Raw genomic sequence first — 14,869 nt, forward strand, 5'->3', positions numbered from 1 at the left:
GAAGCAGTAGGAAGTTGTCTCTGTCAAAACATCAGCTGAAAGAAATGATTTCATTGTCCAGTCGGGTCAGATACAGAGACAATTATCATTTACTGCTCCACACAGAAGTCCATGGAGAAAATCAGAGATTTTAGTTCAGACCAAAGTCCATGGAGAAAATCAGAGATTTTAGTTCAGACCAAAGTCCATGGAGAAAATCAGAGATTTTAGTTCAGACCAAAGTCCATGGAGAAAATCAGAGATTTTAGTTCAGACCAAAGTCCATGGAGAAAATCAGAGATTTTAGTTCAGACCAAAGTCCATGGAGAAAATCAGAGATTTTAGTTCATAGCCAGAACCTCCTCACCTCCTGTGTCCAAACCTGCTGAGATACAGTCAGACGTGGACCACCAGTTGATCACCATCTGGACCAGAAAGTAAAAACAAATCACTGTAGACCACACAGCTGTAGCGACACCTAATGTTCAGACACTATCATCATTGGCCTTCACTGTAGAGGAGGGGTCACTGGAGCCCTCAGTGTAGAGCATTAGCCCTTAGCTTTAGCTCTTAGCTTTAGCTTTAGCTCAGGCAACAGTCACTGCAGACGTCCAGGAGACATTCTTCTTCCTTTCAGGAGGACGTTTGCAGAACCAGAAGAAGAACATCTGACTTTGTGTCACACCACATGACATAAGCCCCCCCCCCTCTCTCTCTCTTGGTCGTAAACACAGACAAAGAGTTTGGAACAACCTCCAGTTTTGTGTCTTCATGTTGTCGGGTATTTTTAAAAACGTCGACCCTGTTCCGCCCTCCAATCAGGCTGTTGCTGGGTAATTAACAGGAAGGAAGTGACACACACACACACACACACACACACACACCCACACACTTCAGTGTTTTATCAAATAATTTGATTTGTTAAATGTGAACCGTGGAGTGACAGGATTCCTCCCCCCTCCTCCCCCTTCTTGCTGCTCCTTCTCATGACAGGTGTCAATCAAGAGCAGAGAGAGAGGACAGTGTCTGAGGGACAACAGATGGACATGTCCTCACCTGTCTCTGACAGCAGGTTGGACTTCATCAAACAACTGCACCTTCAGGACCAGGACCAGGACCAGGAGCTTCACACTGTTGATGTCCTGGTCCAGTTCTACACCAGGACTAACACATCTTTTGGTCCAGATCCGTACACAGATCAGATCTGAACCAGGTTCAAGGTCACAGGGTCTGGAGATGAGCCCATTCTGGGTCTTCGTTGGACCCTGATCCAGGTCCAGGGCTACGACACCAGGAAAACCCAAACAAAATCAGGAAGAATCCTGGATCAGGTTTTCTACAAGATCCTCAAACAAGACCTGAATCCACTTGTCCATCAGACACACAGACCAGAACCGGTTCTGGTCTGAACCCAGCACAGAGTCCGACCTGGTCTTACCTGTGGTCCTGATTGGTCGGTCCAAGAACCAGAACCTTCTTCCAGAAGAACAACACGACCCGGAGCTGCTCAGAGGCTGGAGTCCAGGGACGGCAGGACCAGACGGCTCAGGGGGGACATGGTTTTTCTGAGTCCCCTCAGGGGAGCGGGTCTGGGATCTGAGAGGAGAAGGAGCCGTGGAGGTGCATCCTTCAGAGAGGAGGGCTTCAAAGGACAGGAGAACCCAAGCAGAACCAGGAGGCACCAGGAGGTTCACACTGACGGTTAGATCCTTCCAAAACTGGACTGAGAGGAGGAGCAGAGTGAGGAGGAGAAGGAGGAGCTGCTGCATCTACATCACTGAGTTCAGGAGAAATGACCAGGAGATCAAGAAGAGGAGAAGACAAAGATGTCCCCGGGAGACAGAGACACAGAGACACAGAGACAGACGAGGAGGATGTGCGTGGAATAAAGAGGGACAGAAGGGGAGAGAGGGAGGAGCACGGAGCGACGAGCAGGAGGCAGAAACACAAGTGAAGCCTGAGAGGAGGAGAGGAGGAGGAGGAGGTGAGAGAGGCAGAGAGACACAGGGAGGGGAGGAGAGAGTGAGCCTGAGGTAGAGAGAGGTAGACTGGGGCTGAGGGGGCGGAGCTTCCTGCAGCAGAGTCATGATGTGAAAACCAAGGAGGGCGAGAGACATTCACCGCTCTCTCTCTCTCTCTCTCTCTCACACACACACACACACACACACACACACACACGGAGAATGAAAATGATGGTTCTGGTCTTAGAACCTGCACAATACTGGTCCGTGGATCCACAGACCAGGAGCACAGACCAGGAGCACAGACTTAATTCTGAAAGGAGTTCTTCAGCCCCTAAAAAAAGAAACATCAGAGACTCAGGCAGAGGATTAGAGAGAGAGAGAGAGAGAGAGAGAGAGAGAGAGAGTGTGTGTGTGTGTGTGTGTGTGTGTGTGTGTTGGTTTAATGTCAGCTTCTCTCAGCAGGGGTCGTAAACAAGGATTAGAGTTTTTTTAAAGACACACACACACACAGTCAGTCAGAGACCACTGCCCCCCCTCCCCTCCCCCCAACTGAAGATTTTCTGTGACCTCATAGAAAATAAACATGAGAGAATCCTGTCATAGGTCAGAGGTCACATGACAATGGTACATCACACAGTCCCACCCCCTCATGAGCCGAACCAACCCCCCCCCCACCCCACGACTGTCTCCATCCTGTTTTCTGCAACAGTGCACTAGATAATGATTCCCTGCAGGGGGCGCTGTCAGCAGCTCCTGTTTACGTCATTAACTCTGATAACTGTTCATGATGAGACGCCGCAGGAACTTTGGATCAGCAGAGACAACTGGACAGAACACACACACTCTCTCTCTCTCTCTCTCTGTCTCTCGTCCGTTAGCGCTCCCCCTCCTCCTCCTTTTTCTCCACAGACACAGAACCATCCAAGAACAAATCTCAGAACATTCCAGAAACAGAGCTCTGATAGATGACACAATGATGACATCATCAGACTCTTTCATCTCTTTATTAAAAACCGACCGTCGATCCAACGTCCCGACTGCCTTTCTGCTAAAGCGGCCGACCGACCGTCGATCCAACGTCCGACCGTCGATCCAACGTCCCGACTGCCTTTCTGCTAAAGCGGCCGTAGGGAAGGACAATCGTGGAGGTGGGCGTGGCCACCATGACATCACATCCTGTGGACAGGGTTGATGCCCAGGATTTCAAAGCCTTTGGCCATGATGGAGGCGGTGGCTTCACAGAGGAGCATCCTCCACATGTTGACTTTGATCACCTGACCTGCAGAACAGGAAGAGGATTTTCTTCTTCTGAGCTGAAGTCAACTCTCATCATTTCACTGCAGGAGCAGCAGTGCATGATGGGAACTAACTAAAACATTTGGGAACAAAGAACGGCACTGAAGCGCGTTCTTTGTGACCCCGCGACCTACCCGTCCGCCTGTCCTTCTCCACGCAGTAGCAGCTGTCGTAGAACTCGGTGAAGGTCGTAGCCAGTTCATACAGGAAGTCACAGAGCGTGTGCAGCAGCAAGTCGTCCAGGATCTTCTGCAGGATCTCAGGGAACCTCAGGATGCACTTCCCCAGCTTCCACTCCTTCTCGTGGTCCAGGATCACCTCTGTCGTCTCTGCAGATTTGCGGAGCGCAACTTCGTCAATGTTGGCCAAACGAGCTATGGATCTGAGGAGGAAACAGGAAGGAAGGACTCAACGCTCACGAAAAACAACCGTCGTCAGCAGAAAACAATGAGAGTTCCTTTGTTCCTTTGATTGAACATCAATGACGTGAAAAAAAAAACCCAAAACAGCTGTTATTTAAACTTTTGACACATTCTGTCTCCAACCAGCAGGTGGAGCCGTAACCTCCAGGGTCTACTCACCTGATACGAGTCAAGGCGTAGAGAAGATACGCGGCCGTGTTCCCTCTGTCGTCCAGCATCTTGTCGAAGGAGAAGACGTAGTCGTTGATGCGATTGTGCGACAGGTCGGCGTACTTGATGCAGCCGAACGCCACGGCGCGCTGAGCTGTCGCCAGTTCTTCTGGACTCAGAACCTGCAGGGTCCAGAACCAAGCTGCTGCTGTTAGAGAGAAGGTCTGCTGGAGACCAGGTGAAGGTCACGAGATCATCAGATGGTTCTCACCTTGTCCCTGTCCTTCTCCTTCAGTTTGTCCATGGACCTCCTCAGACCTTCATCCAGCAGGTCCATCAGACGAACCGTGTCTCCAGAACGAGTCTTGAACTTTTTCCTGAAAAAACAAAAGTTCCCTCAGTGTGTGACGACAGTCTCCCAGCAGGGGTCACTGGAGCTTACAAACTGGACCTTTGTGTGAGGTGTTTGGAGGAGTGAGCGCTGGTGGGGTTGGGGGGGGGGGGGGGTTTGGGGGAAGAAGGGGGGGTTTTGGTTGACCACTCACTTATCTTCTCCTAGGACCACCCCAAACCCGGCGTGTTCCACTCTGGTCACCTGGGGGTCGTACCAGCCAATCATCTGAGCTGCTGCAAAAACCACCTGGAAGTGAGTGCCCTGTGGAGAAAGGAAACAGGAAGCTATCAAACACACACACAGTGAAAACCCTGCAGGAACATCTGACGTCTCCTCTGATGTTTCCTTTCATCTTTTGCCACATCCATTTTCTTTCCAGAAAACTACTTAATTCTGGATGACCGCCATATTTAATCTTTATTCTCCTTGAACTGCCTTAATTGTTTGGTTGTTGGCCTCACCTGTCCTTTGATCTGTGAGGCCTCACCTGTCCTCTGATCTGTGAGGCCTCCCCTGCCCTCTGATCTGTGAGGCCTCACCTGTCCTCTGATCTGTGAGGCCTCACCTGTCCTCTGATCTGTGAGGCCTCCCCTGTCCTCTGATCTGTGAGGCCTCACCTGTCCTTTGATCTGTGGGGCCTCACCTGTCCTTTGATCTGTGAGGCCTCACCTGTCCACTGTCGGTGACGTAGATGATGATGTCGGCGTTCTCCTCAAAAAGACGCTGATGGAGAGCAGCGAGATCAGAGGTGTCGTAGGTGTAACCGCCGTCAGACTTGACCACCGTCAGAGGGATGGACTGACCAGGAACAAAGACCAGTTTACGACCCTCCTCCATCTGAACCAGACCTGGGAAGAGGAGGAAGAGGAGGTGGAGGAGGTGGAGGAGGAGCGAGTGTGTGATGAAGATTTAAGAAAATCAGAGAAAGGCCAGAAGAAAACTCTTATAGCACAATAGTGGCTCCAGGTGGTGAGGTTCAGGAACTGCACCAACAGAGTGAAGTGTGTGTCTCTCTCTCCTCCTCCACTCTCACCTTTCTCCTCAAACTCCTTCACAACATCCGTCATCAGCTCCTGGTAATACGACTCTCCTCGCTCCAGGATCCTGACGTTCAGACTGTCGTAGACTTTCTGGAACTCTGACACACACACACACACACACACGTCACACATGTCACGCACGTCACACATGTCACAGATGTCCGTGTGTGCGTGTGTGCAGTACCTCTCCTGGACACGTCACAGATCAGGTGCCAGGCTTTGATGAAGTCCTGTTCTTTGCTCTGCAGTCGGACCACGCACTGATAGGCTCGTTTCTTAAACTCCTCCTCCTCGTCAAAACGTTTCTTTGACTCCTGATGTCAGAGGAGACGGAGGGGAGAGACAGCAGGTGGGTAAGGAGAAAAGAGACTGCTGCTGCCTCCTGTGGTCTTTCTTCAGACTGACCTCAGTTACAGTAACAGGCCACAGGAGGCAGCGGTGGACCAACAGATGCTGCATCTCTGTGAGCTAAAATCCCTGATTTTCTCTATGGACTTCTGTATGAAGACCAGGAACTGACCTTGTAAAAGGCCTGAAGGTCACTGATGGGTGGGGACACCGTCAGGTAGTCGGGGAACTTGTCCTGCAGGTGAGCGATCAACATTCCAAACTGGGTTCCCCAGTCTCCGACATGGTTCAACCTGAAAATGGAAGGCGGAGCCAGAGGTTGGAACACAAAACCCTGAACATCAACGCACCAACAGTTTTACGATTTTAGGAATTCTATCGGCCGCTCTACATTAGCGTTCCAAAACATTTGAAAACTCTATGTCTGGAAACGACTGGGAACTATTGAAGGAACCGACCTGAGGACATCGTAGCCGAGGAACTCGAAGAGTCGACACATGCTGTCACCGATGATGGTGGAGCGCAGGTGGCCGACGTGCATTTCTTTAGCAATGTTTGGAGAAGAAAAGTCCACCACCACCTGGACAAACACAGCAATTACAACAGCAACAATAGTAAAGAATCAGTACCATCAGACATGAATCAGTACCATCGGTACCATCGGTACCATCGGTACCATCGGTCACTTCCTCCATTTACAAATTTTAAACATTATTTAAACCATGGCCCAGAGGGTGGCGCTAGCCTGACAGCCAGGAGCCCCGACTCTACGATGACTAAAGCACTTTAAGTGCCTGACCTTCTTCCTGGCAGCCAGTGGGGGGGGCTGTACTCCATTTACAAGCAGGTTCTTCAGTAGACGAGAAACAAACGCCCTCTTCAGGTGGATGTTGATAAAACCTGAAAGACAGGTTGTGTCAGAGGTGAAGGAGGACCAATCAGTGCACAGTAGGTCTAAGTCTGAACCAGGACTGAGTGAAACCAGAACCAGAGCGTCATTCTGGGTCGGTTCTATAAACCGCCCGCAGCAGCTGATGTTGACAATTATAAAATAATTATACAAACGAACGTTTTGGCTTTAAAAACGTGGATTCTCGTTTTGAAATTGAGATAAAGCCGTTAGCTAACGATCCGGTAACCAACCCCAGACAAGATCGTACACAGCTTTCTATTGGCTAACAACGCGTACTGTGTGTACTATTGGCTAATTGACCATGCTCTTGTGTTCCTCACTCTCATTGGATCATTCATTGTAGCGTGTCTCAGCAGCTCCCCCTGTCTGTCATCCACTCTCTCTTCTGCGGGGGTTGATAAGAGTGGGGGAGGTTCGTAAAAGGTTAATATAAATGTCAATTGTAGAATAACTATCTCGCCTCTACTTTTAACACATTTTGCGGTGGATCTTGGAACGCAGCTAGCGCGATCGGAGAGGGACCACTGTTCACTGTTCGGCTAGATCGTGTTTGACATTGGTTCTAAACTAATGGTTGCTTTACAAGTTATTTGTGCCTAAGATTAACGATGGTCAAACCTGGACTAGCTAAGCTCACTCTACCATGAGGTACCAGTTTGGACTCACTGGTCTCTCTGTTTGGTTTCCATACCTGGTCCCGCGATCTCAGTTTTCTGGATGATGTCGTTTTCTGGAAGGTTCTGGACGATTCTCTCTGCGATTTCTCGTGGGTTGGTTTTGATTCCCTTCACCTTCAGCATCTGACAACAAGGAAAGGAAACATCACCGGTCAACCTTCCAATATCGCTTAACTGCAAACGGTTGTGAACAGCGCCCCCACCTGGGCCATGGCCATAGCGCTGTTGCACTGATAGTCCCCAAACTTGGCCTGCTGATTGGGTGTGACGGCGAGGGGCGGGTCCTGGAGTTCAGGACAGGAAGCTCTGATGGCTTGTCCAAAGATGTGCTGCAGCTGTTGGTTGATGTTGACCATGGATCTACAGCCAGGTGGCGCCAGACCGTGGAGACCATCGTCCTGGAGACTCTGTGGAAAACAAGGACACAGTGAAGACCTTCTCAGCCCGGGCTTGGATCAGACTCGTCCTCAGGCATCGCAGCTCTCACTCTCTTCAAGATGTTGACTCGATATTTCAGTCGAGTGTTTTCTTCTCGCAGTTCGTCCAGCCGTGGACTTGGACTCAGGTTCTCAGGGTTCTTCAGGACCCGCAGTTCTGCTGACAGACTCTGGATCTGCTGCTCCTGATGAAGACACACAGTCATCGAACCATCAACCAAAGCAGGTCAAACAGGTAGAAAGATGTTCCCCAAACTGGAACATTCTAGAACTGTTTCATTCAGGGTGACTGTTGATACAACACAAACAAACAACACATTTAATTCATAAAAGTGAATGGTTTTAATGACGTAATAACAAAACAATTAAGGATCAATGTTCAAGAAGGTTCGGCCCCGGAAGACCACGTAAATACACAAGGTCGTTTCGACACCAACCAATTTAACGTTTATCACCTCATATTCTGAGCATCAATGACGTCATATAGACGCTACCAGTGGACGTCTGAAGTTTAGAGAAATGTGTTTAAAATCGGGTTCAAGTCTCACGTCCCACGTCAACCAAGAACCGGAAAAACGTTAACAGTGACGAGGCGACGCTGTGTTTGTATGAAATAAATCAGCCGAATTTATTACACGGTTCAATTATCTGTGGATCTGCTGTTGTTTGTCTGAGGTGTTGGAGTTTAGTTCGCAAATCAACGGACAAGACTTTCAACTGACGGCTGGTCAAAAGACGTCTGGTTGGGGACGTGAGTCCGCCTGACGCCGGTGTGTGGCTCGTGGTACTTTAGCCCGTTAGCTCTGTACTGTAGGCGACCTCCGCCGGTTCTCAGCGGCCGTTTACCTGCTGCTGAAGCCGTGCTGCAATGTGTGTCATCAGGTCCTCCATGGTTCGACAAGGCACTGACGACGCGCTGCGACCGCTGGAAACTGGTGGCTGACGAAACTTCGCTGAGGGAGAAGCAGGAAGTTCACCGCTTTCATGCGTCATATCCGCTATTTCTTCTTCTGCTCAGGACCTTCTGTGCGACGTCACGCAAGTCAGTGATTTTAGTTCAGACCAAAGTCCAGTGACAGAAAAAACAAACAGAATGAATGAATGAAATGAACACATTATTTCTTTCTTTAGTCAGTTAAAATGTATGCATCGTTTGGACTAATTAATACATTTCTTTTCTTCAGTAAAATGTTTTGTTATAAAGACACAAGTAAAAAGAGAAAATCTTTGTTTTTATTCATTGTGAGTCTACAAAAGATAGTTTGTTTTTTGCTGGTGAAATATTTACAACTCTGGTGGAACAAGAACAGTGTCTGAGGAGAATTCACAGCTTTTCAGGAATCTTTAGGGGAAAACAGTCCAGAGAAAAGTCAAATCACGAGTGTGCAATAAATACAAGCAGAGTTTCTGATCAAAGCTTCAAAGATGATGATACAGGAGAATAAAATATCATTAACAAAGACATGGACTTAAAAACAGCATTCCAACTCAAAATATACACAGAAATAAAAATAAAATAATTTGCGACAAACAGCAGAGAATTTGTTTCATTAGAAAAATGAGACTTTTCTGTCCTTCATTTCGACGTCTTTGTTTTTAAAAACATTCAGTTGTGATGACAGTGAGGCAGACTTAGAGACCAGTCTTAAATCAACGCACTTCAACCCTTCTCTGGTCACAGGGTGGCAGCAAAACACGTTTGGACGTAGTGTCCAAAAAGTCCTCATTCCAGAGGGAAAAAGACAAATGTGTGTTTATTGGTGGGCTTGATGTTTTTGATGACTTTAATCCACACCAACTTCACACACCTTTGGTCCAAACATTAAAAACCGAAACGTAAAACGATGTCAAGTTCAAGACCGTTTTTCTTTTTTCAGCAATGACAATTTTGAGCCACTAGGTGGCCCCCGAACAGGAGAACGAATACAGGTCTGAGTTTTAGGTCAGTGTAGCGCCCCCCTGAGTTCAGGCTAAAATCACACACTGAAAGCAAACGATTGAAACAGTATGTGCAGTTTGTGCAGTTTGTGCAGTTCAGCCGTGAGTCACGTGACTGTGGAGTCACGTGACTCACGGCTGAACGTCCAGTCTTCGTTCACTGCCAATCAGAGCATCTGTTCTGTATCGGCTGCTGACGTCAGTCCAGTGGTTGGTCTGGGCGGGTCACGTGACCACGGAGTTCACAGTTGAGCCTCTTTGTGCTTTGATCCCAGTGGGAGGAAAGTGTTTAACATTGACTTTGAAATAACTTTGTTTCAGGAGAAGACGACGGTTGGAAACGCTGAAGACCCGGAACGTCCGACCAGAAATGAAATAAAACACTGTGACCTCCTGACCTCAAGTCCTCGCCCGTCTCCCCTCCTCCTGTCCACAGATTTGGACCTAAACGCAGACGGTTCTGCTCCACCTTTCTTCCAGTGTGGATCCACCACTGAGTTTTAATTTAGTTTAAACTTCGGTTCTGAGCGAGGCTTCTGATTGGTTCATGGCTGCTTTGATAGTTCTGATATTAGTCAAACATATTAAGAGAATACTTCGTAAAATATGTATCATCTGCATAAGGAGGTGTAATAATAATAAAATGTGCAGTAGTGTGATAGATGAACCTCCAGGGGGCAGCAGGCTTTGTCGATAACATTATGTTAACGAAGTGGTCAGAAGTGGGAGGGGCCTCTTCGTCTGAACTTTTCAGGTTTTAGACGTGAATCAACATTGATTGATAACTAGTTTTACGATTAAGAAAAGGAAAGGAATTCAGAGGCGGGGCCTCAACGATGATGTCACTAATTTACAAATAAACACTATTCACAAAACAAAACCATAAGCTCTTCATTTGACCCACAAACTTCTGTCTTCATTCGGCTGGACCATGGGGGTGGGTTTACATCATGGGGCGGGGCCACTGAGAGGGCGGGGTCAGTTGAAATGCTTCTCTTACACGCTGTCGGCTGGAAGATCGGGAATGTTGCTCTTGGCTCGGGTGAAAAACGCCATCTTCTCTCTGTGGGAACAGGAAACAGTCAGACAGGAACAGGAAGTAGACCGGGCTCCAGATCGACTTCCAGACTTTGGCTCCACCCACCTGAAGGTCTGGACCTCAGGAACCTCCTTACAACCCTGTCCTCTGATCTTGTGGACGTCTTTGGCCGCCGCCCTCATCATCTTCTCCACACGCTTCTCCTGCTGCTGCTCCTCACGTGTCTGAACCGGACAATAACGGTGGTGAAATCCGGCGGTTTGACTGAACAGAAGGGGGCGTCAGTGGGTTGAGTCTCACCTGTTTCTCAGCCTGTTTGAGGAGCAGACGGAAGCGTTCGTCCTCCTGCACCCAGGTGGGCAGTTCCGTCCGCCCCTGCTGATGAGCTTCCTCCAGCTGGGTCTTCAGCTCCCTCAGGACCTGCAGCTCCTGAGTCAGTCGAGCCTGACGAGTCCGGGACACCTGCAGGTCCAGCTCCAGGTCCAGGGAGGTTCTGAGGAGACCATCCAGACCTTTGGTCTGAACAGGGGGCTGTGGACAGAGAGAGTCTGAGGAACATCTGATCTATTCAACATAGATCTAGAACCTGCTGCTGCTGCTGAGTGAAGGCTGAACACTGGCTCTTTACACCAAACCTCATGGAGAAAATCAGAGATTTTAGTTCAGACCAAAGTCCATGGAGAAAAGGTCAAAAATGACTGATCTCCCTCCCTCCCTCCATCTCCCCCTCTCCCCCTCCCTCTCAGAAACCACTTCTTACCTTCTTCATTCTCATACTGCGTCTCTCTGAGGCGTTTCTGACAAACGGTGATTTCTTGGAGAGCGTGGAACTGTCGCTGTCACTGCGGTTTATCTGTGCAGACAAAAGGCAAAGATCATCAAGTGTGGCGGTCTTTATTGTTGTGGTCTCTTCCTGATGACCAGCGGTTCTTCTCACCCTGCAGATGTACTGGCTCTGGGGTCCAGGAGAGAAGGTCTTGGAGCGGATGATGGTGTTTCCTCTCATGAACGGGTTCTGCAGCTGCTGGACGTCAGGCCGACGTTCTTTAGGTCGAACTACTGAGCAGTGATGAGACGATGAGGACAGACCGTCCACACTGGTCTCTTTGTTCACCTGGACCACGAACACAGAAAGGACCAGGTCTAAAGAATCAAAACCACCACTCCTCAGGACCAGCAGGTGGCGCTGGTTCTGTCCACACTAGACTGAGATGAGTTATAACTACCAGCTCAACAGTTGAGCTGGAATGCAAATGAAAGGTGATGAGATGAAAGGTGATGAGATGAAAGGAGATGAGATGAAAGGAGATGAGATGAAGGGTGATGAGATGAAAGGAGATGAGAAAGAAACCATTTATATAGTCATATGAGTTGTTTTTTTGTTTTTTTTAAATGGACTCACTTTTTTTGTGGTCACTGTTACAGGTGCTAATAATGATGTCACAGGACTAGGCTCCTCCTCCTCCACTTCTTTCCCTGGACGGTCCGTCACCTGATGGCACTGCCCTCCTTCCTCTGCACCCCACTGGCTTTTGTCCTCCTCCAGGGGGCGTCCTCTGTCTATGCCATGTCCTTCTTCATCATCCAACAGGTCCAGAGGATCAGAACCGGGCCTGAACGTTCAACAGTAGTGACAAAAACATAAATGCTGTGAAACCAATGGGTTTGAAGTCAAAGTCAGGACAGAGACAAGAAGATGAAGACTGACCACGATCTGTTGTCAACACTTCTGACGGTGTCACTGCCACAAACAACAGCCTGAAACAAAGACAGAACAAACGAGTGAAAACGGACCACGAACACCAATCACACTTCAGTCAGGGTCAGCGAAGGCATCGTCACCGTCCCGGCCGATCCGGCTCCGCCGCTGTGCTCTTTGACCTCACTGCTGCTGCTGATGTTGCACAGGTGGGCGTGGCTCAGGAGGTTGTACCACTTTGTGCTTCGTTCCTCTGAACAGGTGACGTCGGCCAGGCTGATCTGAGCTCCGGCCTGCAGGGGGCAGCACAGAGAGGTGAAGAAAACAAAGGAAGTTCAAAGTGTTTTTAAAAGGCCTGAATGCTGTGACAGTGACTCAGCGCCACCTGTCTTTACCTGAGCATTAATCACCAGAGTCCACTCCAACATCTGTCCTTTACTTTAAAATCACCTTTTTGTCTTTTATTTTGACCAAACGTTCAGTAAAAGTTCCACTGACCAGACACTCCTCGTGACCTGACGGCCCAGCGCTGCACACGTCCAACCTCAACGTCTTTTGCCGCAGTGCACTGTGGGATATTTGGGTGCCGAACACCTCGTTGACCTCGATAACTTCTTGGGGGGCGTAGCCTCTTGTTCTGAAGAGACAGGGCGTGGCCTCCAGGCAAGGCAGCACCGCCACCCGCAGGTACCTGAGGGGCGAGCCGACAGAGAAGGGTTTGACCATGTGACGAGGACAGGTCACGTCAGAGGTGACTAGGGTGCATTATCTTTACATTTTCTGCTGCAGACAGAGGGCGCTGCAGTTGGACAGCTGCAGGACGTGGACGCTGAAACGCTGCTCTCTGGACTTGTACCGTAAACCCAGCTGAACCTGAGGAGAAAAGCTGGGAGATACGCCGTCGTCCAGGGGTGTCAGGAGGTCCACAGGCAGGAGGCCCGTCCTGGGGGGCGGTGAGTGACATCATCAGTGACATCATCAGTGACAACACATTTACCCATAAAAGCCTGATCAGTCAAACTAACTAGTGATAACCAGTACAACGTGGGCTGCTGACGTTTGTCACCGACCTGCGCTCTGACGGCTCGTACACGCCGCTGTCGCCCGCCACAGACTCGTCAGACACTGCGGAGGACACGCCCATTTTCTTTGTCCCCGCCTCTTGCAGCAGCGGGGCGGAGCCTGAAAAAACAGAGGTTAGACCAGAGTCTGTCTTTTCAGAAGACAAATGTCTTTTTCACTTTCTGTGAAACAAAATCAGGGGGCGGGGCCTAGTGGATCTGCTTACAAGTCTGTGTTTCATTCATTTATTTTGTACAACCAAAACACACACACACACACACAGGAAACCTGGTTGTTAAAACCTGACACCAAAGCTCCACCTCAGGTTTCACTGAGGACTTTCTCTGTCTCACACACACACACACACACACAGCCCTCAGATAGTGGGTGAAAGTGAAACATTTTATTTTGAAAAACTGTGAGGGGCTTTTATTGTGAAGAATGTTAAAGTTATACGTGCAGACATTTATTTTGAAAGTATTCTATGGTGGATGAACCTCAGAGAAACTCTGTGACTTTAAACAGGATTTTTGTTTTGAGAATAAAAAAGTGTTGACGTTCAAACCCAGTTTCCTGTTTACCTTTGACCTCTCCTCTCAGCGGACTCTCATGGATCTTCTTCTGCTGTAATCCTCCTCCTCGACCATGGACCTCCTCCTCCTCCTCCTCCTCCTCCTCCTCCTTCTCAGGATCCAGACTGAGTTCCAGCTCTGTGAGTCGGCTCCGGAGTTCCAAGTCCAGGTCTAACTGATCCCGCCCACTGCCGGCCAAGCCCCTCTCTCCTGACAGGAAGTTAGCGTCCGTGACAAGTGGCGAACACGGTGGAGACAGTGAGGAGAGGGAGGAGCACGGAGATAAGGAGCTCATGGACCCAGGAGTTTCTGACAGTCTGAGGTTCTGGATCCTGGCTGGTCCCAGGTCCGGTCCTGTCATTCCTCCGACAGAACTTAAAGTCTCTCCTCCTCTTTCTCCCGTTGTTTCCTGCGACCTCTCCTCCTCCCTCCCTCCACTGCTCCCTGTAACCACCTCGTGCTCATGGATGGTGGTGATGGAGTTGGTGGGGCGGAATCCCCCCGCTCCACCCTCCTGCAGGAGACTGTCCAGTTTGTTCTGAAAGTCCGGGTCGGAAAGTTCAGGCTGCTCCAGGTAGATGTCGGTGAAACTGAGGGAGGAGGTGGAGCCGAGGCTGGAGGTGGTGGCGAGGGAGCCACGGCTGGAGGTGAGAGAACCACGACTGCTGCCGGAGGAGCAGGACAAGGTGGAGGCTGAGAGGCTACAGACGGAGAGAAGAAGAAAGAGGTGAAAACCCAGGACCAGAGCAGAGACCAGGTGACGTGTGATGACGTCTAGTCTTCACCTCTTCAGCTGTGTGTGCAGTGTGGAGGCCAAACGAACCATCTCCTCCAACTCTCTCACCAGTTTGTTCCTCCTGCAGTGGAGACGCAGCCTGAAAAGAAGAACTTCAACTTTAAAGTCATTCCTGGAGACCACGAGAGTCGTCATCACCATCA

The 14,869-nt window shown here is 49.5% G+C and overlaps 3 protein-coding genes across 4 annotated transcripts in view; all 3 read right to left on the reverse strand.

Annotated features, from left to right (window-relative positions):
- sgcd (sarcoglycan, delta (dystrophin-associated glycoprotein)) overlaps positions 1-2,745 on the reverse strand; it is a 25,921-nt gene extending 23,176 nt beyond the window's left edge. The window contains exon 1 of the mRNA XM_008333356.3: positions 1,418-2,745. The gene's annotated coding sequence lies outside the window, so the exon portion shown is untranslated. The remainder of the gene's footprint in view (positions 1-1,417) is intronic.
- A 140-nt stretch (positions 2,746-2,885) lies between these two features.
- On the reverse strand, positions 2,886-8,622 carry rars1 (arginyl-tRNA synthetase 1). 2 transcript variants are annotated; one of them, XM_008333357.3, is made up of 16 exons: positions 8,467-8,622; positions 7,671-7,805; positions 7,387-7,590; positions 7,198-7,306; positions 6,393-6,493; positions 6,052-6,173; positions 5,766-5,886; positions 5,430-5,559; positions 5,239-5,343; positions 4,875-5,053; positions 4,357-4,466; positions 4,083-4,188; positions 3,821-3,993; positions 3,374-3,621; positions 3,052-3,222; positions 2,886-2,984 (listed from the first exon to the last, which is right to left on the reverse strand). In XM_008333357.3, exons 1-15 carry the CDS (start codon positions 8,611-8,613, stop codon positions 3,113-3,115), a joined length of 2,100 nt encoding a protein of 699 aa, XP_008331579.1. In that variant the 5' UTR covers positions 8,614-8,622; the 3' UTR covers positions 2,886-2,984; positions 3,052-3,112. The 2 variants fall into 2 exon arrangements, with proteins under 2 accessions (XP_008331579.1, XP_024921228.1); XM_025065460.1 differs by having other exon boundaries at positions 7,671-7,909; positions 8,467-8,584.
- A 211-nt stretch (positions 8,623-8,833) lies between these two features.
- Positions 8,834-14,863, reverse strand: wwc1 (WW and C2 domain containing 1). Its single transcript, XM_008333532.3, has 13 exons — positions 14,716-14,863; positions 13,940-14,631; positions 13,367-13,478; positions 13,072-13,239; positions 12,795-12,987; positions 12,440-12,589; positions 12,306-12,355; positions 12,000-12,210; positions 11,535-11,711; positions 11,358-11,450; positions 10,898-11,128; positions 10,703-10,821; positions 8,834-10,621 (listed from the first exon to the last, which is right to left on the reverse strand). Exons 1-13 carry the CDS (start codon positions 14,859-14,861, stop codon positions 10,555-10,557), a joined length of 2,409 nt encoding a protein of 802 aa, XP_008331754.1. The 5' UTR covers positions 14,862-14,863; the 3' UTR covers positions 8,834-10,554.
- Between the last annotated feature and the right edge of the window lie 6 nt (positions 14,864-14,869).

This window comes from Cynoglossus semilaevis, chromosome 19 (assembly GCF_000523025.1).
Source record: "Cynoglossus semilaevis isolate Cse_v1.0 chromosome 19, Cse_v1.0, whole genome shotgun sequence".
Classification (NCBI taxonomy): Eukaryota; Metazoa; Chordata; class Actinopteri; order Pleuronectiformes; family Cynoglossidae; genus Cynoglossus; species Cynoglossus semilaevis.

Coding starts and splice junctions, on each gene's coding strand:
- rars1 (XM_008333357.3), bottom strand. CDS start 8,613: ATGACGCATGAAAGCGGTGAACTTCCTGCTTCTCCCTCAGCGAAGTTT. Junction 7,307..7,386: donor GCGCTATGGCCATGGCCCAG/GTGGGGGCGCTG, acceptor CCTTGTTGTCAG/ATGCTGAAGGTGAAGGGAAT. Junction 3,994..4,082: donor AGGAGAAGGACAGGGACAAG/GTGAGAACCATC, acceptor TGGACCCTGCAG/GTTCTGAGTCCAGAAGAACT.
- wwc1 (XM_008333532.3), bottom strand. CDS start 14,861: ATGACGACTCTCGTGGTCTCCAGGAATGACTTTAAAGTTGAAGTTCTT. Junction 12,356..12,439: donor GAGCCGGATCGGCCGGGACG/GTGACGATGCCT, acceptor TCTTTGTTTCAG/GCTGTTGTTTGTGGCAGTGA. Junction 11,712..11,999: donor TAACAGTGACCACAAAAAAA/GTGAGTCCATTT, acceptor TTCGTGGTCCAG/GTGAACAAAGAGACCAGTGT.